This window comes from Lepidochelys kempii, chromosome 1 (genome assembly GCF_965140285.1).
Source record: "Lepidochelys kempii isolate rLepKem1 chromosome 1, rLepKem1.hap1, whole genome shotgun sequence".
In the NCBI taxonomy this organism is placed as follows: domain Eukaryota; kingdom Metazoa; phylum Chordata; order Testudines; family Cheloniidae; genus Lepidochelys; species Lepidochelys kempii.
The window spans coordinates 350,516,951-350,541,061 of record NC_136380.1 but is presented as its reverse complement, the minus strand read 5'-3'; the positions used below and the strand labels follow the sequence as shown (position 1 = coordinate 350,541,061).

Here is a 24,111-nt window from a genome sequence, read left to right as displayed (position 1 = left end):
TCCGCGCGCCCGACACGTCCCCGCGGCCCGCGCGCCGCCCCGCGCCAGGGGAGACCCGCCCCCGCCGCGACGTCACCGCGGCCCCCGCGCGCGCTGGCCGACGTCACCGCTCGTGAGCGGGAAAATCGAAAGGGCGGGCGGCCGGCCGGCCGGCCGCGGGGGCTGAGGCGGAGCGGAGCGATTCCCCCTGCGCCGCGGGGTGAGTGTGGCACGGTCCTGGTCTCCCCGACGCGACACCCCCCGCCCCGTGGTACGGTCCGGATACCCCAGTGCCTCCCCCACCCCTCCGGTACCGTATTGTCTGGATTCGCCCCGCCCCGGGGTGCGGGAACCGACTGGGGGCGGGGGTGTTCTGTTAGGTGCCGGTTTTGGGGGGACGCATTCCGGGAGGTACCGTCACGTGACACTCTTTGGAACGGGCGGGGGCCGGCGCTGGGGGCGGGGGGGCGCTGGGGGGGGGTGAGGGGCCGGGCGGGGGGGGGGCGCCGTGGGAACAGGTGGGGGGCAGCGCTGGGCCGGACAGGGGCCAGAGCGGGGGGGGGGCGCTGTGGGGATGAGGAGCAGAGCTGGGGGGGGGTGGGAGGCAGCTGTGGGGCTGGGGCAGAGCTGGGGGGGTGCTGTGGGGATGGGGGGCAGAGCTGGGGGGTGCTGTGGGGATGGGGCGTAGAGCTGGGGGGGTGCTGTGGGGATGGGGCGTAGAGCTGGGGGGGTGCTGTGGGGATGGGGCAGAGCTGGGGGGGTGCTGTGGGGATGGGGCAGAGATGGGGGGTGCTGTGGGGATGGGGCAGAGCTGGGGGGGTGCTGTGGGGCTGGGGAGTAGAGCTGGGGGGGTGCTGTGGGGCTGGGGAGTAGAGCTGGGGGGGTGCTGTGGGGCTGGGGAGTAGAGCTGGGGGGGTGCTGTGGGGATGGGGCAGAGATGGGGGGTGCTGTGGGGATGGGGAGTAGAGCTGGGGGGGTGCTGTGGGGATGGGGAGTAGAGCTGGGGGGGTGCTGTGGGGATGGGGAGTAGAGCTGGGGGGGTGCTGTGGGGATGGGGAGTAGAGCTGGGGGGTGCTGTGGGGCTGGGGGGATGCTGGGATGCTGTGGGGATGGGGCAGAGCTGGGGGGGTGCTGTGGGGATGGGGCAGAGATGGGGGGTGCTGTGGGGATGGGGCAGAGCTGGGGGGGTGCTGTGGGGATGGGGCAGAGCTGGGGGGGTGCTGTGGGGATGGGGAGTAGAGCTGGGGGGGTGCTGTGGGGATGGGTGGCAGAGCTGGGGGGGTGCTGTGGGGATGGGGAGTAGAGCTGGGGGGGTGCTGTGGGGATGGGGAGCAGAGCTGGGGGGGTGCTGTGGGGATGGGGCAGAGATGGGGGGTGCTGTGGGGATGGGGAAGAGCTGGGGGGATGCTGTGGGGATGGGGCAGAGCTGGGGGGGTGCTGTGGGGATGGGGAGTAGAGCTGGGGGGGTGCTGTGGGGATGGGGCAGAGATGGGGGGTGCTGTGGGGATGGGGGGCAGAGCTGGGGGGGTGCTGTGGGGATGGGGAGTAGAGCTGGGGGGATGCTGTGGGGATGGGGCAGAGATGGGGGGTGCTGTGGGGATGGGGAAGAGCTGGGGGGATGCTGTGGGGATGGGGCAGAGATGGGGGGGTGCTGTGGGGATGGGGAGTAGAGCTGGGGGGGTGCTGTGGGGATGGGGAGTAGAGCTGGGGGGTGCTGTGGGGCTGGGGGGATGCTGGGATGCTGTGGGGATGGGGCAGAGCTGGGGGGGTGCTGTGGGGATGGGGCAGAGATGGGGGGTGCTGTGGGGATGGGGCAGAGCTGGGGGGGTGCTGTGGGGATGGGGCAGAGCTGGGGGGGTGCTGTGGGGATGGGGAGTAGAGCTGGGGGGGTGCTGTGGGGATGGGTGGCAGAGCTGGGGGGGTGCTGTGGGGATGGGGAGCAGAGCTGGGGGGGTGCTGTGGGGATGGGGAGCAGAGCTGGGGGGGTGCTGTGGGGTGCTGTGGGGATGGGGAAGAGCTGGGGGGATGCTGTGGGGATGGGGCAGAGCTGGGGGGGTGCTGTGGGGATGGGGCAGAGCTGGGGGGGTGCTGTGGGGATGGGGAGTAGAGCTGGGGGGGTGCTGTGGGGATGGGGCAGAGATGGGGGGTGCTGTGGGGATGGGGGGCAGAGCTGGGGGGGTGCTGTGGGGATGGGGAGTAGAGCTGGGGGGATGCTGTGGGGATGGGGCAGAGATGGGGGGTGCTGTGGGGATGGGGAAGAGCTGGGGGGATGCTGTGGGGATGGGGCAGAGATGGGGGTGCTGTGGGGATGGGGAGTAGAGCTGGGGGGATGCTGTGGGGATGGGGCAGAGATGGGGGGTGCTGTGGGGATGGGGAGTAGAGCTGGGGGGATGCTGTGGGGATGGGGCAGAGATGGGGGGTGCTGTGGGGATGGGGAGTAGAGCTGGGGGGATGCTGTGGGGATGGGGCAGAGATGGGGGGATGCTGTGGGGATGGGGCAGAGATGGGGGGTGCTGTGGGGATGGGGAGTAGAGCTGGGGGGATGCTGTGGGGATGAGGAGCCAGAGCTTGGAGAGGTGTTCGGGAGCCGGGGGGGGCCAGAGCCGGGGGGTGCTGTGGGAATGGGCGGGGACAGAGCTGGGGGGCCATTGTGGGAACAGGGGGACAGAGCTTGGGGGATGGGACAGCTGAGGGGGATGCTGTGGGAATGGGGGGCAGAGTTGGGGCAGCACTGGGGGGTGGGGGCTAGAGCTGTGGGGGCGCTGTGGGGATGGGGGGGTGGTGTGGGTCGGGGAGCAGAGGTGGGGATGGGGGGTGCTGTGGGTTGGGAGCAGAGCTGGGGAATGGGGGGGTGCTGTGGGACAGGGAACAGAGCTGGCGGGATGCTGTGGGGATGGGAGGCAGCTGTGAGGAATGGGGGGGTGGGGATCGGGGTAGAGCTGAGACGGTTGCTGTGGGGATGAGGAGCCAGAGCTTGGAGGGGTGTTCGGGAGACGGGGGGGCCAGAGCCGGGGGGGTGCTGTGGGAATGGGCGGGGACAGAGCTGGGGGGCCATTGTGGGAACAGGGGGACAGCTTGGGGGATGGGACAGCTGAGGGGGATGCTGTGGGAACGGGGGGCAGAGTTGGGGCAGCACTGGGGGGTGGGGGCTAGAGCTGTGGGGGCGCTGTGGGGATGGGGGGGTGATGTGGGTCGGGGAGCAGAGGTGGGGATGGGGGGTGCTGTGGGTCGGGAGCAGAGCTGGGGAATGGGGGGGTGCTGTGGGACAGGGAGCAGAGCTGGCGGGATGCTGTGGGGATGGGAGGCAGCTGTGGGGAATGGGGGGGTGGGGATCGGGGCAGAGCTGAGACGGTTGCTGTGGGGATGAGGGGCCAGAGCTTGGAGGGGCATTCGGGGGGCCAGAGTGGAGGGGGGTGCTGTGGGGAAAACCCCAATCTGGTATCAGGGTCTTCCCCAAGATACACTAACCATCCTGAGTCTGATGCATCCCTGGGGAGATCCTGGTTCCTTTAGCCTTGTCCCCTTTTGCGCCTGCGTACCATGATCGGACGTCCCCTGTGTCCTAGGGCAGTGGTTCTCCGGCTTTCCAGACTACTGTACCCCTTTCAGGAGTCTGATCTGCTTTGCACAGCCCAAGTTTTACCTCACTTAAAAACTTGAGACTAAAAATACAAAAGTGTCACAGCACACTATTACTGAAAAATTGCTGACTTTCTCATTTTTACCATATAATTATAAAAAAATCAATTGGAATATATGTATATTGTACTTACATTTCAATGTAGAGTATACAGAGCAGTATAAACAAGTTATTGTCTGTGTGAAATTTTTGTTGGTACTGACTTCGCTTGTGCTTTTTATGTAGCCTGTTGTAAAACTAGGCAAATATCTCGATGAGTTGATGTACTCCCTGGAAGACCACTGCGAACCCCCAGAGCTACACGTACCCCTGGATGAGAACCACTGCCCTAGGGTCTGACCCCTCCCTGAGTCTTTATTGCTCCAACTTTTCACACTCCCTGACCCTCCCCCACCCCATCCGCTCTCTTCGCTCCTGGGTCTGACCTCTCCATCCCTCTCTGACAGCCAAATACTGCAGTCAGCATGGTCCTGTATGAGGCACCAAGGCCCACTACCTGACACTGGCTAAAAAAGGGAGGGGAGGCGAGGCACCCTCCACAGCATGGGAGGGCAGGATGGGGAGCAGGAGAGGTACATGAGATGGGCTGGTTTTGAGGAGAACGCTCAGGTGTGCAATGAAAGGCAGCTCCTTCCTAAAGCGTAAGAAAATCCTATGTGTAAAGTGAAGGAGGACTTGTGGCACCTTAGAGACTAACCAATTTATTTGAGCATAAGCTTTCATAAGCTACAGCTCATGTGATGTCCATGTTCAGAGCAGTCTGGCCATGAGTGAGCCTGCACCTGTGTAAAAACAATGAGGAGTCCTTATGCCACCTTAGAGACTAACACATTTATTTGGGTATAAGCTTTCATGGGTTAGAACCCACTTCATCAGATGCATGGAGTGAAAAATACAGTAGGGAGGTATAAATACACAGCACATGAAAAGAGGGGAGTTGCCTTACCAAGTGCGGGGGTCAGTGCTAACCAGGCCAATTCAAACAGGATGGATGTGGCCCATTCCCTACAATTGACAAGAAGGTGTGAATATCAACAGAGGGAAAATTACTTTTTGTACCAGACTGGATCCTAAGACCCAGGAGTCAGGTCATGTGTGCTTAATTGTTTGCAGAATTGGAGCTCAGGTGTGCAGATTAACTATCATAGAATCATAGAGTATCAGGGTTGGAAGGGACCTCAGGAGATCATCTAGTCCAACCCCCTGCTCAAAGCAGGACCAAACCCCAACTAAATCATCCCAAACAGAGCTTTGTCAAGCCTGACCTTAAAAACCTCAAAGGAAGGAGAATCCACCACCTCCCTAGGTAACGCATTTCAGTCCTTCCTACTGAAAAAGTTTTTCCTAATATCCAACCTAATCTTTCCCCACTGCAACTTGAGACCATTACTCCTTGTTCTGTCATCTGCTACCACTGAGAACAGTCTAGATCCATCCTCTTTGGAACCCCCCTTCAGGTAGTTGAAAGCAGCTATCAAATCCCCCCATATTCTTCTCTTTCGCAGACTAAACAATCACAGTTCCCTCAGCCTCTCCTCATAAGTCATGTGTTCCAGTCCCCTAATCATTTTTGTTGCCCTCCGCTGGACGCTTTCCAATTTTTCCACATGCTTCTTGTAGTGTGGGGCCCAAAACTGGACACACCACTCCAGATGAGGCCTCACCAGTGTCGAATAGAGGAGAACGATCACGTCCCTCCATGTGCTGGCAATGCCCCTACTTATACAGCCCAAAATGCCATTGGCCTTCTTGGCAACAAGGGCACACTGTTGACTCATATCCAACTTCTCGTCCACTGTCACCCCTAGGTCCTTTTCTGCAGAACTGCTGCCTAGCCATTCGGTCCCTAGTCTGTAGCGGTGCATTGGGTTCTTCCGTCCTAAGTGCAGGACTCTGCACTTATCCTTGTTGAACCTCATCAGATTTCATTTGGCCCAATCCTCTAATTTGTCTAGGGCCCTCTGTATCCTATCCCTACCCTCCAGCATATCTACCTCTCCTCCCAGTTGAGTGTCCTCTGCAAACTTGCTGAGGGTGCAGTCCACACTATCCTCCAGATCATTAATGAAGATATTGAACAAAACCGGCCCGAGGACCGACCCTTGGGGCACTCCGCTTGATACAGGCTGCCAACTAGACATGGAGCCGTTGATCACTACCCGTTGAGCCCAACGATTTAGCCAGCTTTCTATCCACCATACTACTTTAACTTGCTGGCAAGAATACTGTGGGAGACCATGTCAAAAGCTTTGCGAAAGTCAAGGAACAACACGTCCACTGCTTTCCCTTCATCCACAGAGCTAGTTATCTCGTCATAGAAGACAATTAGATTAGTCAGGCATGACTTGCCCTTGGTGAATCCATGCTGACTGTTCCTGATCACTTTCCTCTCCTCTAAGTGCTTCAGAATTGATTTCTTGAGGACCTGCTCCAGGATTTTTCCAGGGACTGAGGTGAGGCTGACTGGCCTGTAGTTCCCCAGATCCTCCTCCTTCCCTTTTTTAAAGATGGGCACTACATTAGCCTTTTTCCAGTCGTCGGGGACCTCCCCCGATCACCATGCGTTTTCAAAGATAATGGCCAATGGCTCTGCAATCACATCCGCCAACTCCTTTAGCATTCTCGGATGCAGCGCATCCAGCCCCATGGACTTGTGCTCGTCCAGCTTTTCTAAATAGTCCCAAACCACTTCTTTCTCCACAAAGGGCTGGTCACCTCCTCCCCATGCTGTGCTGCCCAGTGCAGGAGTCTGGGACCTGACCTTGTTCGTAAAGACAGAGGCAAAAACTAGTCCAACAAGGCCATAATTCTGACCAGGTGCTGCTAATGTATAAATAATACAATCAGTCATTTATGAAACATGCTTTATTTTGTTTAGCTTGGCTTGGTCAGTTTCACTGGGATTTCTAGTCAGTTTCATGGTCAGGTTTGTTTATTTCCAGGCATTTGTGTAGGTCTAAAATCAGATAAATATTTTTTTATTTGTAGGTTCTCAGACACTAGCTTACTGTTACCCTGTGTTGTGACAACACAGGGGAATGTTTATGTCAAAACAAAGCCCTGTTTTTTTGTTTGAGTTAAAACATTTTTATTAGTTTTACAAAAGCTGACTTTTTATAAAAACAAAATTGGAGCCAGCTTTGAGCTGACTGCATCCCATTGAATGACTACAGGCCACATAGGACAGCATTGTCAGCAAACTGATGGACCTGTGTCCTTGCTGTGTCCCCTCCTGGCAATTCTAGGGATCTGTTACGATGGAGGATGTGGAGTCACGCTTCCTGCACCTTCTGCAGCCCATCCGGGATCTCACAAAGAACTGGGAGGTGGATGTGGCAGCCCAGCTGGGGGAGTATCTGGAGGAGGTAAAGCATCCTTTCCTTCCACAAAGAACAGGGTGGCGGGGAGGAATGTCAGTATCCAAGTGCCACAGTGTGGCCAGTGGCCATGCAGCTGGAATTCCTAGCATGTGGTGCTTGTTTCGATCCCTAATGTTCCTGTCCCTCAGGCCAGCCCTGACACGTTGTCACTGGCATTAAACTCTAAATATCAAGTCCTGGACCTCAGATCTGTTCCTTTTGCTCCCTGCCCTCCCTGTGAAGTGCTCCTGGATCCACAGTAGTTTTAGAAATGATGCTCAGCACAGACCTGTTCCTCGGAGAACCATTGCCACCTATGGAAGAGCTCTAGCCTCAAAGGTTATAAGAGAATGCGTTCTCCATTCACTCCTCTCATCTCGTCCCCCAGGTGCCACTGCAGGTTTGCTGTGGGGCCAGGGCTTTGTCCCCTCCAAAGTATCTCTTCCTGCTGTGTTGTCTCTCAAACCCAGTCTGTGAAATCAGCTTATGTCGTCCCATGTGTGTGTTCTGTAGCTGGACCAGATCTGCATTTCCTTCGATGGCGGCAAAACCACGATGAACTTCATAGAGGCAGCTCTGCTGATCCAGGGTTCTGCTTGCATCTACAGCAAGAAGGTGGGGAAGCCAAGGAGAACTGCTGTGACTCACTCCTGCTGCCCCTGCATGGCCAGGAGGAGAGCTTCTGGGGAGTTTGCCAGCTGGAGGCTTGTACAGTGGGTGTTTTGGGGAGTTTTGCTTGATTCTGAAAGTGTTAAGCCACCTGCACATGTGCTGATTTATTAAATGTAGCCCTGAAACAATAGACATCACTCAGCCCCCAATGTGGCTAGCCCCATCTCTATTTGTTTATGGACGTGCAGCCTGCAGATGCTACCAGTCTCACCACATAGTTCTTTGTCCCTCAAGCAAAATGCTCCCCTAAGCTGGAGTTAAGGCTGAAAGTGTCAAGACCTGGTGAGGACACTGAAGTTATCAAAAACAAACATTGGGGCCTTTTTAAGGACCATGTCCACACTATCCCCTAATAGAGGCAGCCTCCCTGAGATCCTTACATCCCACCCTCTAACCCTCTTGCCTTATTTTGGCAGGTGGAATATCTCTACTCTCTTGTTTACCAGGCCCTCGACTTCATCTCCAACAAAAAGTAAGTAAAGATTTTCCTTTTCCGGGAGGTTGCCTCTTGCAAAGTCTGTCTGGGCAGGGTCCCACCATGATAATGATAATGACTTCCACCAGCCCAGCTCAGCAGGCTAATGCATCTCTTTCTGACCTGTAGCTCCTGTCCTTTTTATCACGTTCACGTTTCTTTGCCCCTCCCTAGACCCTTCCAAGCAAGGGTCTTGTAGCACTTCACAATCACTAACTAATCCTTCCAACACCCCTTCCCTTAGATATAGGTAAATTATCCTCCTTTTGCAGGTGGGAAGCAAAGTGACTTGACCAAGTCTACAGAGGAAGTCCCCCGCAGAGCGGGGAATAGACCCATGAGTCCTGACTCCCTGCTCAGATCATAAGGCATGCTCGGTCTTTATCTGGTTTTAAACTGTTGTCATCCAGGACCATCTCTGTGGCTATTTTTTGCTGGTTTTAATGCTAGGCTCCTGTCCTGCAATAGGATCCTCCTGGAATAATGTTGAAGTCAGTGGGTCTCCGTGCAGGTTTGAGGGGTCTCTGGTGGGGATCCAGCTGTAGGACTGGAGCCTTAGCTGGTGTGATCATTTTATCCCAAAAGGCTTTACAAGCAGTCTCAGTGCACAACTTAATTACTGTAACAAAACACACAATGCAGCCCAGTGAGTGAGGTATTAAATAGAAGGAGGATCTAGGCAGGATGGCCGAATAGGCCTGGTATATGGGGGGTTTTCGGCACCTCGCTAGCAGACGGATCCCATGTAGTAGCAGTTTTCAAATGTAGCATGTCGTCTCTTTAGTAACTTTTCCTTCCCTGTATATCCCCATTCGAACTGGCCCATGCTCAGTACAGGTCTTCGGTTAAGAGAGGAGAGATCTGTTCAGGGTGGATGGCAGCAGCCGTTCTGAAACGGAAATCCCCCAGACAGGTGAAGCTCTGCTAATGGCTCTGACTTTGAACAGGCACTTGGCTCCAGCCACACGAACCCACCTCCGAAATGGAATTCACTTTGGGCTCCTCTGCTTCTCTCAGCCAGAGGCCTGGCACACCGGGGGCACTTGGTAGGGCCTTGCTGAGGCAGGAAGGGACAGAACCGACAGGGAAGGATGCTGCTGGGGAGCTGGAGCTGCTAGAAATGGAGTGTGTTAAACAGTTCTCTCCAAGCTGCCTCGAAGTGAAACATGCCTCCATTTCCCCTTCCCCATTCCCTGACGGAAAGGGAATCGACTCAACAAATAAGGGATTTGCTGGCCAGGCCTAAGCCCCTCCTCCCTACTGCAGCCAAATCCCATTTTGCCACTTGCACTCCTGCACAGGAGTGGTGGGCTCCAGGTCCGAGCCAGGCCTGCATATAGGAATCAAGTGCACTTTAGTTGGCTCTCATCAGAAGAATAATTTACCAATGTGGCTGTCTCCCTCCTGGGCTATTTAATGCTGGGCCCTTCGATAGCCCTTCACAAGGACAAAAGAGGCCCTGGGAGCTTCATCTGCTGCCCACTCCCGGGCTGGAGGAGACATGTTACATCCCTGTGTCTTTTGTCAGAGTAACTGTTGCCCCAGGGCACACCCAACCAATGACTCGGACATCCTGGGCTCTGCCCCTGGGAACTGCCCAGCTGATAATAATGGTTTTAAAAAACTCCAGTGCCCTCTTGTGTTTCTTCCCTCCCTGACCCAGGCGGGACAAACAGCCTACGTCGGTGGGGGAGGACGGCACCGACGCTGATGTGAGCGCTGGGCCCAGGACGGAGGAGGAAGAGGTAAGACAGCAGGTGTGGTGTGTATCCTTCCTGTGTGCCAGCAGTGGGAGTGCAGGCAGTATTTGGATGGTCCTCTGCCTGGAGTGTGCTAGGTGGGTTAAATGGTGGTGGGTGACCTTAGGCTGCAGCCTCGGGTGCCAAGTCTAACTGTGCCCGGCCTGATTGCTACGATCACTTGCCAGCAGGCCACTCCCAAACTGCTCTTCTCTGGCTATGGGGTATTTAGACTCGACCCTGCCCCCAAACACCCTGGGCCTGAGGGTTTGGTCTCTACTCACCACCATAAGTGCAGACATAGCTGTAGAGTGCAGACACACCTGTAGCTACACACCAGAGCGAAAGGCTCCTGCAGTGGGGAGGCAGTGGGACACTGCACTGCTGAAAGTAGCCGTGTAGCCGTGGGAGGCCCTGCTTGGGCATGTGTATACCCCAGGGGTCAGGCCTGTGGGGGACTGTATTCTACTTGCCTAAGATGTGTCTACACTGCTAGCTGGGCATGCAGTATCTGTTCTCTACACGCCACCGTAAGTGTAGCTTTGTAGCATTTCACCCCTTCACCTTGTGGGACAGAGCCCTCAGCCTCTGCAGCCCTCCAGCTCCACCCCAGAGACTAAACGCTGGACCTCCATGCCTCTCTCCGTCTCTTGGGACAGAGGGCTCTCAGCTGAAGGGTGTGTGAATGCTTGCCGGGCCACTCTGAGGGCTGGGAGAGCCTTTAGCAGGTGCACAATATAGCTGTAATGGCTAACCAGCAGCGCGGCTTGTGGAAGCCTGGCGTGCTGCCCTCGGGGGAGCAGTGGCTGCCCTGTGGTGTCTGTGGAGATAACAGGTTCCCAGCTCCAAGGCCCCTGGGAGCTAGGGATGTTTCTCAGGGCCTGTTGAGGCTCCCAGGCTCAACGCACTGTGTGTGTGTCACACTGCCTCTATACAGATAACAGTGTATCGGTGAATTCTGCTGCTATCCCCAAACTCACTGGCCACTGTGTTCTAAGGCATTTCTGCTAAGAGACCAGCTTGCTTTGGAAGGAGTTTGCCACCAAGCATCTGGGAGCCCATAGCCCCTATGCACCGATTGGAGAGCTCCCACTGGCTCTCTGCCTCCTCTCCCCGGTCCTGGGTTCAGATGCGGATCTGCAGACCTGTTCTCGTTTGGGTCAGGATGGACTGAGCCCAGGGCAAGAAATCAGGAGTCACTCCATGACCTTGGGCATGTCACTTCCCTCCCCCGTGGCCCAGAGATCCCGACCTGCCTTCGGGGGTGCTGTGGGGATCAGCAGAGTGTGTCTGTATGGCATGTCAAAGAGACACAGCTCTCTGTGAAAAGTGCTCCATGTTACTGCTCTCTCCCTGCAGTTCCTCTCATTGGATGACATCAAGGACACCAACGTGGTGAGCGTGGACATGAAGAAAGATCACCAGCCTAATGTAAGTGACACGGTCCCCGTCCTTCATGCCCTCCCTGCCCCTCTCATATCCCTTCTGCCTCCTGATCAGGGGGTTTCCGAGACTAGAGTCTGCCGTGTCCTACGTGCCAGCTTGCCCCCCCCAGCACCCCATCTAACTGAGCAGTGCCGTTAGGGGAGACCTCTGCCAGCGAGGAGCATTTCCAGCCATTTCTGCAGACAGAACCCTCCTCAGCAGCAAGTGGTGCACACCGTGGGTACCAATGACTGTCATCTGGCTGGTGAGAGCTGGTGTTTGTACCCTGGCAGGACGGCATTGCCCAGCGCCCAGCCTGCCCTGATAGCCCTGAGAAGCAGATGAAAAAGCTCTCTGTATGTGTAAATGCTTATTCCCAGCTGCAAGGGCCCTGTCTGTGGAGTGCAGCTGGGCCCCTTTCTTCCCGCGATGGGCAGCTGGGATCATGCTGTCCTATCTTTGCAGACTGTGAACATTGTCCCCTTGACTCCGATGGCCCTGGTACCCCCAGAAGAGGCAGAAAAGAAGGACAACCCCTTGTTCAGGTAAAGGCTTCCCTTGTAATGCCTTTCAGTCACTCCTCTCTTGCCATCTGCTATCTCTCTCTCTTGGATTTTCTCACCATTGATGTTAGGGTCTGGCCCTACTCAACATCTTCATTAACGAGCTAGAGGAGGGAGAACAGCAGCAGGAGGGAAAGAATCCAGAGGGCTCCAGTGAGTTCAGAGATGTGGGCAGGACATCACATGAGATTCTTCATGGGAAACGCAACTGGGGGGAAGAACAATCATGGAGGCACAAGCCTGGAGAGCAGCCAGGGATGGAGGCGGGAGAGTGAGAAGCCAATCCGATTGAGATTGCCATGTGAGATGGGCCACCATGAGCCTGGGCTGAGAGAGGCCCTGTGTCCTGGAGCAGGGAGGGGATAGCCCCCCTCTGCCTGGCTCCAGGGAGATCCTAGCTGGGATTCTGCACTCAGCTCTGGCCCTATTGTATTGGCCCTATTGTATTGGAAAGAGGGGTTCCTCCAGTGGTGGGGGAAGTTCAGAGAGCAACAAAACATTTGGGGTGCAGAGGTTGAGATTTAGGAAGAGATGAGCGGAGCTAAACCTGCCCTGTCTGGCTAAACAACAGGGGGATGTGACACCAGTCAGTGCTGCTTAGAAGGGCATGGCCAGCCTGGAGACAAGGAGATCTTGGTCTCCCTTATGTAGGCCCCCTCACTGGGATCTGAGCCAACAGAAGTCCCATTCATTGCTGGCTTGGGGATGTGACTGGGCTCAATGGGACCCAGTGGGTCTCTCCCAGGTCTGGGTCTCTCTCCCTTCTTCCTAGCACCCCATGTGACCTTTTACGAACCCACGCTCTGGCTGCGCCCTGGAAATCAGCGATGGTGCTGGGTCAGAGCCGTTCTAATGCTGCTCCTTTTCCTCAGCCGGAAGGGGGAGATCCTGGCCAGCCGGAAGGATTTCCGCATGAACACGTGCACCCCTCACGCCAGCGGAGCTTTCATGCTGGAGCTGGCGGGCCTCTCACCTACACAGTGCTTCCAAGCCAGACACCAGGCTGGGGACCCCGGCAGTACCACAGGTGCAGGGCTGGGCTGGGGATCTCCCCTTACCTTCCCAGAGCCGCTCCAAAGACCTCCTGGGAGGGGATGTGGGAGCCGCAGAGCCCCCGTCCTGTTCGCTGCTCCCCCTCACATCTGTGGAGAGGCTCTTCATTCCTGCCCTGTCAGCATCCCTGTCCCCTTCCGTTCCCTGGGACGGGCCAGGTAGGCTGCTTAGCTCCTGCATGACTCCCGCGTAGGGCCTGGAGCACTCTCCATTGGCTGGACCTGCCTCCAGCGAGGATGCTGTGGGGACGATGACAGAGGCTTGCTGCAGCACGGCCTGGGCGGGAGAGACAAGGGGATTGGCTGAGGCAGCTTGCCCCAAAGGCAGCGATGCCTTCTGGGGGGGCTCTTGGGTTCTCCTGTGTTGTGGCTGTAGCCCTGTGCTAGGTGCTTCCCCTCCATCGGAGAGGCCGACCTGAGGGGTATGGGGGAAGCTGGCTATACAAGCCGGCCTCGTTTATGGCAGGCTGGAGTGAGCCTTGGTCACCAAACCAGCAGCTATTCAAGGGGGGTCCTCGGGGAGCCAAGGGATGAGATCCCAGCAGGGTAATGCTTGGGGGACATCATTAACAAGTCTCCCCCCTCCCCTGATTCTGCCTCATCCCTGCCAGGAGGGCAGAATGCCGCCCTGGGGTCTGGAAACGCGCCCATGGAGGTCAGTGCCTGTGAGACTCCTGTCCCAGTCTTGAACTTCTCTGAAAATGAAGGTGAGAGATGCTGCCAGTTTGCTGTGTGAGATCCGGGGTTTCAGAATTGAAGGAGAGGTTTCCTCTCGGGAGGGCGGAGGATGGATGGCTTCCAAGGCTGGTTGTGGCCCCATGGATGGAAAGGGACCCATCTCTTCAGGGACTGACTGTGCCCCTCTCTGGTAGGCGCTGTGGCACCAGAGGGTGGTGACGATGATGATGATGCAGGAGGAGGAGGTGATTTCTTGCCTGAAGCCCCAGAAGGGGGCGTGGAGACCAGTCCTGCGGCTGTCGAGCACATTCAGCCGCAGAAGGTAGGAGTAGGGCCGTCGTCGTGGGGGCGGCATGGGGAGGTGGGACTGCTGCACTCACTCCTGTCCAGCAGCCTGGGGTCCCCATAGGCCCAGCTGATCACTCTCGCCTCTGTACGATGCTTCAGGAAACTAACTGCCTTGTTCTCTGCCCGCTAGAGTGCGCCCGAGGGCAAGGGGTACATGCTGCGGGGAAGGGCCCCTGCCGTGGAGCCCAGCGCCCACGTAAAGGTGAGAGAGGTCTGTAGGGACCATCCAGAGGGGCAGCAGAGTCCCTTTGGGAATGAGAGCAGTTCCCAAATAGTAACTCAGGGGGAGGTTGGTGATCTCGGAACTTCCCCACTGCACTGTGTATGCCAGGGAGCAGCTGCCAATGGGCACAGGCCCTAGAGCTAATCGCTGTGAGTCCTGAACTGGCTGCCTAAGCCGTGCTTTGGTGACAACGGATGCTCCCTGCCTGCTCAGGGAGGGGGACTGCAGCGGGGAATTGAGTGGGAACTGACAGCCTGGCCATCAAGCTGTCCCATTCACTGTTCACTCATGTTCTGTGCCAGGAGATGCTGGATCTGTGGCGAAGCCTTGACCCCTTTGACGACTCTGAGGACAAGCCCTTTAAGAAAGGTAACGAGGGGCCAGCTGACCAGTGACTTGGCCTGGCTGCTCTCTGGGGTTTAGCAGCTGCTTGACCATAGCAGGGCCTGGGATGATATCCTAGCTTGGGTGTTTAGCTCCAGGAAGCAGGAACCACTGGAAGGGCTGCATGTGCTGTGAGCAGGGAAGCCCCCATCGTAGCACCTCCTGCTGTCCATGGAGCAAACTACCGTTCCCCCTAGATGGGCGTGGCTAGTGGAGTGAATGTGGCTGCCCCCGTCCTGAGCTGAGCCATTTGACAAGGAGCGAGTATGTGTCCCTGCCTGCCTGGACTGGAGCACCCAGCCTGCATTGCCTGCTGGGCCTGGGGGTCTCTCTGGGAAAGGCCCCTGCACTGACAGCGGGAGCGGCTGCAGTCCAGGCTGTCGAATATCATGGGCTGCACTTTGACACCCTGACGCTGGAAAGCAAAGGGAACTTCCTCCTTCCTGAGCAGTCCCAAACCTGCCTCCCAAGGCGCTTGCAGCACTGCTCTGTGCTGGGAAGAGGGGTGGTGTCAGGCCCCCGCAGCACGTCTTCCAGTGCAACAGAGCCACAACAAGTTTGGAGGTGCCTCTGAACTGAAAGGCAGATCATAGAATCATAGAGTATCAGGGTTGGAAGGGACCCCAGAAGGTCATCTAGTCCAACCCCCTGCTCAAAGCACGACCAATCCCCAATTAAATCATCCCAGCCAGGGCTTTGTCAAGCCTGACCTTAAAAACTTCTAAGGAAGGAGATTCTACCACCTCCCTAGGCAACGCATTCCAGTGTTTCACCACCCTCCTAGTGAAAAAGTTTTTCCTAATATCCAACTGAAACCTCCCCCTCTGCAACTTGAGACCATTACTCCTTGTCCTGTCCTCTTCCACCACTGAGAATAGTCTAGAACCATCCTCTCTAGAACCACCTCTCAGGTAGTTGAAAGCAGCTATCAAATCCCCCCTCATTCTTCTCTTCTGCAGGCTAAATAATCCCAGCTCCCTCAGCCTCTCCTCATAACTCATGTGTTCCAGACCCCTAATCATTTTTGTTGCCCCTCGCTGGACTCTCTCCAATTTATCCACATCCTTCTTGTAGTGTGGGGCCCAAAACTGGACACAGTACTCCAGATGAGGCCTCACCAGTGTCGAATAGAGGGGGACGATCACGTCCCTCGATCTGCTGGCAATGCCCCTACTTATACATCCCAAAATGCCATTGGCCCTCTTGGCAACAAGGGCACACTGCTGACTCATATCCAGCTTCTCGTCCACTGTCACCCCTAGGTCCTTTTCCACAGAACTGCTGCCTAGCCATTCGGTCCCTAGTCTGTAGCTGTGCATTGGGTTCTTCCGTCCTAAGTGCAGGACCCTGCACTTATCCTTATTGAACCTCATCAGATTTCTTTTGGCCCAATCCTCCAATTTGTCTAGGTCCCTCTGTATCCTATCCCTCCCCTCCAGCGTATCTACCACTCCTCCCAGTTTAGTATCATCCGCAAATTTGCTGAGAGTGCAATCCACACCATCCTCCAGATCATTTATGAAGATATTGAACAAAACTGGCCCCAGGACCGACCCCTGGGGCACTCCACTTGACACCGGCTGCCAACTAGACATGGAGCCATTGATCACTACCCGTAGATCTGGCAGGGACTATGTTCACGGGCGTTGTCCTGAGTCCCGAGGCATGTGACTGTATGACTGGGCGTCAGTGGCTCCTAACACCCACCCAGCTGCCCTGGGATCTCCCTGGTACCGGTACTGGTGGCTGCTGCTGCAGAGACTGGCAGAACCCCCTACTGCTTCCTTCCTTTCCCCACCCACTGTGACTGCAGCTCATTCCCTTCTCTGCACCCGGCTCCAGGCAGACCCTTCACGGTGCCGCGTGACCTGGACGATGTGCCCGGCAGCAAGCGGAAGAGGAGGGCACCCAGGAAGCTGCAGGACTTCATGCAGTGGTTTTCTGCAACCCGTGAGTATCTTCGCTCCAGGTCTGCTCCTGTCCCCTGCAGCCTGCTCCCTGGCAGGGCCCTTCTCTGCCGAGAGACATGGCCTCTCGATGCCCACAGCCTCAGCATCCTAGTCCTGTGGCGGCTGGTGGCTGGACTCTGTCCTGGGGACTCCCCTTGTCCTGCCGGTGTCACATGGGACTACAGCCCCACCCGTTCGGCGGCCCTTGTATTCAGCCTGTCGCCTGCCTGCCGTTTGGCGTGGATCACAGAACTGGCCCCAGGCTCCATCCAGCCCAGTGACGAGCACCAGCTGCATCAGGAAGGGACTGGAAACCCCAGAACAGAATATGCTGCTCACAGCAGGGCTCCGTGTGCTCCGCAGCAAGCTGGTCCTAAATTCTGCCATGCACCCTGGATTCTACTGTGCCCGGCGCAGCAGACTGGAATTCCCCAGCCGGGCAATGGAGGTTGAAAGGCAGAGTGGCCACGTCCACCTATTGTGATATCAAATTCCATTTAGTTCAGGCTGTCCCCCCACCTCAGGTCCACACGCACCAGAGACTCTTGCATTGCCCAGTGTAGAACTGTACTGTGGAGATTGTCAGGGGAGAAGGTGCGAGCCTGGGGAGGGGGTTAGAAATCATGGGATAGGCCATACTAGTTGGGCGTTCTTGCTGAAATGATCGGCAGTGAAATAATTAATGGTACTGACATTTAAAGTGTCATCATCACAATTCAGAGTCGGTCAAATGGAAAGAATGGTGCAGAGCTATTGGTTCAGACTGTCTGCAGACTCAGGCAGATATAGCTGCATCAGTTACGCGTGGGTCACATTGTCAAGGCTTTCTCTATAAAGCTGAGGGCCCACAAGCTTCCTAAAAATGAAAATTCATTCTCTGGAGCCCTGTTCCGCTGCCAGGGGCGCATTGCTCGTGGGCCCTGCCCGTAGGGGACGGTTCTTCCCAGCACCTCTCAATTAGTCTGGTTTCTATTCCTTATACGTTGTTCCCTGCCTAATAGAATTGTGGGTGTTCTCATCTACAGATTACAGATACTGAGTTCAGTAAGGTCACTACTACGAGAGGACTGAGCGCGGCACGTGGCGTTTCCTCTCATCAGTGGCTGCCCTTTGCCCGGGTATCATGAGAGCGCAGAGAGCTATGTCTGATGTGACCGTCCCTAACCCACTTGTTTGCATCCCTCTATCAGGTTCTCTTGCCGCTTCTTCCCCCCGTGGTGCAGGTCTCCTTAGGCTGCTCTGCCTCTCCAGAGAGGTTCTGGTAACCCTGTAACCGTCGTGTGGTAGCAGGGCTGGTAAAGGAGCTTTGCATGGCCCCAGGGCTCTTGGAGAGGAGGTAGCATCATCATCTGGCATCCATGTGTTTGTCCATCTTATCCGGGCCCTATTGCTGTAGTATCAGAGCCTTGCCACCTATAATATATTGCTCCTCCGCACCCCCCCTGAGGCCTGGCAGGGTATCCTCCCTTCTGGTCACCTGGGGACCGAGACCCAGAGACGATGTGACTCACCCCAGGAGGCAGAGGGAGTTTGGAAGAGCAGGGACTTGAACCCAGGTCACCCCAATCCTCGGCTGGTGCCTGAAGCACTGGGTCAGCCACACATCTGTCCTTAATCCCACTCCTGCCCCCAGTAATCCGCTGGCTGGTGTCTGACTGACAGGGCTATCCCCGCAGAACCCGGCTGTCTAGTGTTGCCCATTTCTGGTCTCTCCCCAGAGAACGACAGAGCTGACAGCAGAAGAACCAAGAGGAAAGGGCCCACGTTTGCTGGTGAGCGGGACGTGGCTGGTGATGTGCGTATGAGGCAACCTCCCTTCGCTGCCCACTCTGCTTGCGCTAAACGCCCCTCCCCTCCTACACCCAAACACCTCTGGAGCCTGCTTTTCCCGGAGCCTCGCAGAGCGAAACCAATGAGTGCATCAGCGCTGTCCCAGCCCCAGAGCATTCCTCCCAGCTTGTCTACACTGGAAAGCACACTGCAGTGTAGACATTAGCTATGCCGACGGGAGGGGTTCTCCCAACTGGCAGGCCAATCTGTCTCCTTGAAAGGTGGGAGCTAGGTCAACAGAAGAACTCGCCTACACGGGGTCTTAGGTCTGTGTCACTTCGGCATGTGGATTTTCACATCCCCAAGTGATGCAGCTCGGTCGACGTGCTTTTCTAGCATATACCAGCCCTCAGCTCCCACGTGGCGGGAGATCCAGCCGGTGAGGTGGAGGGTCGGGGAGAGAATGTGCCTCGAGCCCTCTCCCCACCTGGACACGCACGTCCCCACCCCAGGGAGCGCTGGGCCAAACTGCTTGGGGTGGGATGTCCAGCTAGCTGTCTCACTGAAGGGGGATGGGAACTGCATGCCCAGTTGGTTGGCAGCAGCTCCCGCCCCAGGGCTCTGGCTGCATGCGCCTGTCCTGGAGCTCTTTCTTCCCTCGGGGGTGGGGGTGGAGCCCAGCCAGTTTGTGACTACAGCCAAGCCAGGGCTGTGCCTAGAGCCTGCGGGCAGGAGCTGTGCCGGGCGTCCAAGCCATGCCGCCTGGCTCCGTCCGTCTCTGCCTGGCAGGGCAGTTCTCATGCTCCCACTGTGTCTTGGCAGATCTGGAGGTTCTGTACTGGAAGCAGCTGAAGGAGCGGCTGGCCGTGCAGAGGAAGCTGCAGAGGAGAACGGTGAGGCAGCAGCTACGTTGGGGCACGAGTGTGAATGTGGAGGTGCCCTTGGTCCGCCTGCAGAAAGGGGCAGGTTCCTGTGAGCACTCATGCTGCTATGGGGCTGGGTGGCACTTGGGCAGCCACAGAGATTGGCCAGTGGCTAGGGCACCTTTCCCTGGCGTGCTCCCCACAGGGCAGGGACCACGTGGGCAGCCCCACCCGGCACGTACTGCTCAGGGGCTGTGGGTGTCATGGCGAAGTAAATCCCGAGGACGGCCGCTGGCTGGTGGTAGGCAGGCACTCACATTGAGACCAGCGGTGACGGCTGGGCCTGTTACCTCTCCCAGGGCCTGCTGCTGGGGAAGCATCTGCGGGAGGAGGAGCTGTGGGAGGAGGCCGAGGAGGAGCTGAATGCCGTGGACGAGGAGCGAATGGACGACTACCTGGACCACGACGGGGGGGCAGGTACTCCCGAAAGCCTCAGAGCCTGGGGCAATCTGTGCACCATCACTGCCACCCTGGGCATGGGATCCTGGCCACTGTGCCTCACTCCTGCCCTGGAGGTCTGGGCCAGTTAGTGCCCATCAGAGGGGTGGCATTTGCTACGTTGGGCCCAAACCCGCTAGAAACTGGAGTGAGAATTCGTGCTGGGGCTGTTGCAGCTGTCGGACAGCGTCTGCTCTGACCTGGGCCATACCTGAGCTAGACAGGCAGGCTCTGTGCCCCGCTCTGCCCCTTGGAAGCCAGCGCAGGATTTCCTGGCCCAGGGCAGCTGCTGTGTGACGGCTTTGTCCTCTCTTGGGTGGGTCAAGGTCAGAGCAGGCTGCAGGGACTCCCCACAATCCTTGCTCCCCTTGGCTCAGCGGTTCCGCACTCAGCGCGTGAGAGCTAAACGGGGCTCGATGTCCGGGCAGGAACTTTCCCACGAACCTTTGACCAGAGTCCTCTCTCCTTCTGCAGATGACTTCTTGGAGCAAGAGGACATCCACCCAGAGGCCCTGGAGCAGCTGGCCGAGGGCAACCTGGGTAACATAGTCCCAGACTGGTGCAGCCTCATTTACCCCAAGGGGCCTGTGTGGCAACGTGCCCGAGCCTGGAGCTACAGCAAGGATGTGTAACACAGAGCGGGCATTACCATAGCTGGGCACCTGTGGACTACGTGTCCCAGCATGCAGTGCTCCGCCTTACATGGAGCACTGCATGCTGGGACCTGTAGGCTCCATGGGTTGCAGTTAAGTTAGAGATGCCTAGAGCCCTACCAAATTCACAGTCCATTTTAATCAATTTCATGGTCAGAGGGTTTAAAAATTGGTCAATTTCACATTTTCAGATGTTTACATCTGAAACTTCAGGGTGTTGTAACTGGGGGGTCCCAACCCAAAAAGGGGTCTTGGGGGAGGGGTGTCACAAAACTGTAGTAAGGGGGTCGTGGGATTGCCACTCTCACTTCTGCGCTGCCTTCAGAGATGGGTCTGATCTCTCTCAACGTCCCCGGCCCCGACCTCTCCCAGAGTGGCTGTGCAGGGGGAGTCCCATTCCTCCCCAGCCTGGGGGACCAGCAGCTGGAGCCCAGTGAAAGGTAGGAGTCCCGGGTGGGGGTGCCCCCAGCCCTGCCCCTCCAAAGCTAGATTTCACAGGGGAGGTCTGATTTCATGGCCCATGATGTGTTTTTCACGGCCTTGAATTTGGTAGTGCCCCAGAGATGTGGTTGGCTGCACCAGGCCCCATCTGGCCTCTGGGTTCATCAAAACCTGCCTATGTTAGGAGAGTGGTGTGTCTCCCCACCCCGAACACGTGCGTGTGCACATTTGCACATACCCAGCTGCTCAGGTAGCAAGCTCCATGCGCTTTCTGGGGACAGTGAGCCCCATGGCGCTGGGGAAGCGCGGTCCCTGTCAGTGGGTTGGCAGGGCGCCCGTGACAGCTTGCGCTGCTCTCAGCAACAGCTTCCCCTTTGCTTTCAGGCCCCTGCGCGATTCCTGACTCCCTGAGCTATGAGGAGCTGGTGAGGAGAAACGTGGTACGTACCCACCCCCTGGGGGCGGTTGGGGCAGAGCGCAGGGCCTCTCTGCCTCAGCCTGGCCCTGCAGTGCCACCTGCCCATCGGCCCTTCTTGCTGCCTGGGTAGCCGTGCCCTTCCTGATGGTGCAGCTAAGGGCCGTGGCTTTCCAGGGATGCCTGTAAATGTTCATTCCCTCCTAGCCCAGGAATAAGAGGGATGGTGGGGGGCAGGCTGGGCTTGTTAGCAGGTCAGAAAGCCTCGACCCAGCTGGGCCAGAGACAGCACTGGATTCTCTCAGCCTCTTAGCTGTCTGATTCCCCCATTTCTAGGCCGTGCAGTTAGAGGGCCAGGCCTGAGCTCTCCAGCAGAGATGGGGAGCTGCCCAGCTGCTCCTTGGGGTGAGCCCTCAGCGCTGAGAGGTGAGCACCACCACACCCATTGCAGCTGGGGGGCAGCCCCCCTGCCAGCGCCGCCTTAGGTGTGGGGAGCAGCCACGTCTGGCAATGCTGGCTCAAGTGACCCCTGCCCACGTCTCCGTGTCAATGTTCCCCTGAGCCAGTGGGGAGCTGGGAGTGAGGCACAGCCGGGGCGGATGCTGGAATCTTCCCCCCTCCTCCTTTTCCCTGATCCCCCATCTCTCTGTCCCCAGGAGCTGTTCATTGCCAACTCCCAGAAGTATGCCCGCGAGACGGTGCTGTCCCAGCGCATCCGTGACTGGGAGGACAAGATGGAACCCAAGCTGCAGGAGCAGGTGAGGCCAGAGCATGGGAACCTGTCCCCGGCTGTGGGGGAGCTGCTCCAGGTGGAGCACGGGCTGGGCTCTCTGCAGGGATGAGCCCCAGGGGTGGGTGGAGTGCGCAGCAGAGGGCTAGGAGCGAGGGTGGCTGGGCCCCTGGCAGTGGGGCATGCAGGGTGTTGCTGAAGTGAGGCTTGAGAGCACGTCCCCGTCCCCCCCAGCTCTGTGCAGATTTGGCCAGAGCTCTCAGCCTGGTACTCTGCTCCCTGCAGGGAAGCCCAGGCCTGGGTCCCAGTCCCTGGCGGGCACCTCCTCTCACCCTGTTGACCTAAAGGCCCTGCCACCCCACTGCACTACAGGCTGAGCGCGTCTCTGATTAGCTGCTGCCTGGGGAATGAACAGTGGCATAACCTAGAGCAGGAGCCCAGGCCTGGGGGGCTCCCAGCACTGTTGCTACCCCCTCTGCCAGCTGCCGGAGGCCCCCAATCCTGACCTACAGCCTGGGCTTTCCCCATAGCTCTGCCGGTGCCCCTCAAACCCAACCTGCTGTCCCGCCCTTGGCTCCCACCACAGCTCTTCTGGTGCCTCTCAGCCCTGGATAGAGACAGTTGTAATGTGGTTTAGGGCAGGGGGCTGCCTGGGTCATCCTCCCGCTCCCCCAGGAGTTGGCCAGCTTTTGCTAGTGGCCTTGGGTGAGTGGGGCTTGGCCTGGCCCCTCAGTGCTGGGCACAGCATCTAACTCCCCCTTTCCCATGCAGGAGGAGCGAGCCGCCTTCGACATCCACAGCTATGGGGACCAGCTGGCGGCGAGCTGTGGGCGGGTGGGCGAGTGGCACTCTTTCGCCAGCCTGGTGGCAGGGAAGCCGGCCTTCGAGGTGTGTCGCTCCATGCTGGCCTCGCTACAGCTGGTGAGTGTCTGGGCTAGGCGGAGTGCCCTGTTCCCCATGGACAGCAATCAGCCCCTCCACCCTGCTGTGGGTTGTGCGGGTGGCCGGCCTCCCCCCTGCGAGAGTTGCCTGCGGTTGGAACTCCCATGCAGGCTGCTGCCCATTACCCTTGGCTCTCAGCGCAACTCCCCAGGGCCACTCCATGCACCTGCATTGCTGCTCCCATGTGCCCCTCTGCAGGCCCTGACCTGTGCCCCCTCATCAGTGGTGTGCCCCAGCAACAGGCCCATGCCCCCACTCCTGGATCCCAGTCCTAGCCGGTCCCCTAACCCTGCTGTTGCCCCCTTACAGGCCAACGACTACACGGTGGAAATCAGCCAGCAGCCGGGCCTGGAGGAGGCGGTGGACACCATGAGGCTGCGACTCCTGACCCAAGAGCGAGCGCACGAGCGATTCCACACCTACATGGCCCCCTCTGTGTCAAACTGAGAGCGCCCGTGGGTTTCTGGGGTGCATGGCACCCCCAGGGCTGCTGCGTTCCTAGCGCCCTGCCTATTCCCTGTGTATATACTGAGCTCCGGCAGCATGCCCTGTACAGCCTGTCCCTTTCGCTGCCTCAGCTGTCTTCTGTGGGCCCAGCGCCTCCTCATGTGGGGTGGGCCCCTCTTCTTCTCCCTTTGCTCTGCCTCTTTCCATTGGCACAGCCTGTGCAGTAATAAACCATGGGTATGGTCTTGGGAAGTGCCTTCCCTGTGAATGGGGGGGATTGGGCCGCCAGGTGAGGAGCAGGGCAGGTTCAGGCTCCAGGGCGTATAAACAAGCTATGCCCTCCCCATTCCCAAGGTGGGCCCAGCTTTTGACCCCAAATGCTCACAGGCTGGGTGTGGAGGATCCTCTCATCCTTCCTATTCCCTCCCCCCAGTCCCCCAGCATGTAACTGTTAAAGAAAAACATGGCTCTGCCTGGAGTGATTCCTTCCTCAGCTGCCAGCATGGGCAGCCCCTGCTCCACGACCCTTGTGGCAGCCATAAGAATGGGATCAGACCCCCTGGCCAGCCGGCCCAACGTCCTGTCATCTTGACAGTGCCAGAGGCTTCTGAGGGGATGAACGGAACAGGGCCATTTATCGTGTGATCCAGACCCTGTCCTGTCCCAGCTTTTGACAGTCAGAGGTAAGGGCCACCCAGAGCATGGGGCTGTCCCTGACCAGCTTGGCTAATAACCACTGCTGAGCTGTCCTCCAGGAATTTACTTAATTCTTTGTGAAACTCAGTTCTATTTTCAGCCGTCACAGCATCCCCTGGCAATGCATTCCAAGGGGGCCTGGGCATTGTGTGAAGAAATACTTCCCTTTG

The 24,111-nt window shown here is 57.7% G+C and overlaps 1 protein-coding gene across 2 annotated transcripts; it reads left to right on the top strand.

Moving 5' to 3' along the window:
* Window positions 1-112: 112 nt before the first annotated feature.
* On the top strand, window positions 113-23,949 carry NCAPH2 (non-SMC condensin II complex subunit H2). 2 transcript variants are annotated; one of them, XM_073328986.2, is made up of 21 exons: window positions 113-199; window positions 6,865-6,984; window positions 7,492-7,593; window positions 8,067-8,122; window positions 9,789-9,870; window positions 11,224-11,295; window positions 11,755-11,834; window positions 12,725-12,879; window positions 13,516-13,611; window positions 13,777-13,904; window positions 14,061-14,132; window positions 14,456-14,522; window positions 16,380-16,487; window positions 18,205-18,258; window positions 19,079-19,149; window positions 19,479-19,596; window positions 20,092-20,157; window positions 21,096-21,151; window positions 21,783-21,884; window positions 22,628-22,777; window positions 23,108-23,949. In XM_073328986.2, the coding sequence occupies exons 2-21, from the start codon at window positions 6,877-6,879 to the stop codon at window positions 23,243-23,245; spliced, it is 1,881 nt and encodes a 626-aa protein (XP_073185087.1). In that variant the 5' UTR covers window positions 113-199; window positions 6,865-6,876; the 3' UTR covers window positions 23,246-23,949. The 2 variants fall into 2 exon arrangements, with proteins under 2 accessions (XP_073185087.1, XP_073185088.1); XM_073328987.2 differs by lacking the exon at window positions 6,865-6,984 and having other exon boundaries at window positions 144-199; window positions 23,108-23,948.
* The last annotated feature ends 162 nt before the right edge of the window (window positions 23,950-24,111 follow it).

Bases quoted from the DNA above. Each gene is read 5' to 3' on its own strand.
- NCAPH2 (XM_073328986.2), top strand. From the start codon at position 6,877: ATGGAGGATGTGGAGTCACGCTTCCTGCACCTTCTGCAGCCCATCCGG. The intron at 19,150-19,478 runs GTGAGGCAGCAG...TACCTCTCCCAG, and splicing joins GGAAGCTGCAGAGGAGAACG to GGCCTGCTGCTGGGGAAGCA. The intron at 19,597-20,091 runs GTACTCCCGAAA...CTCCTTCTGCAG, and splicing joins GGACCACGACGGGGGGGCAG to ATGACTTCTTGGAGCAAGAG.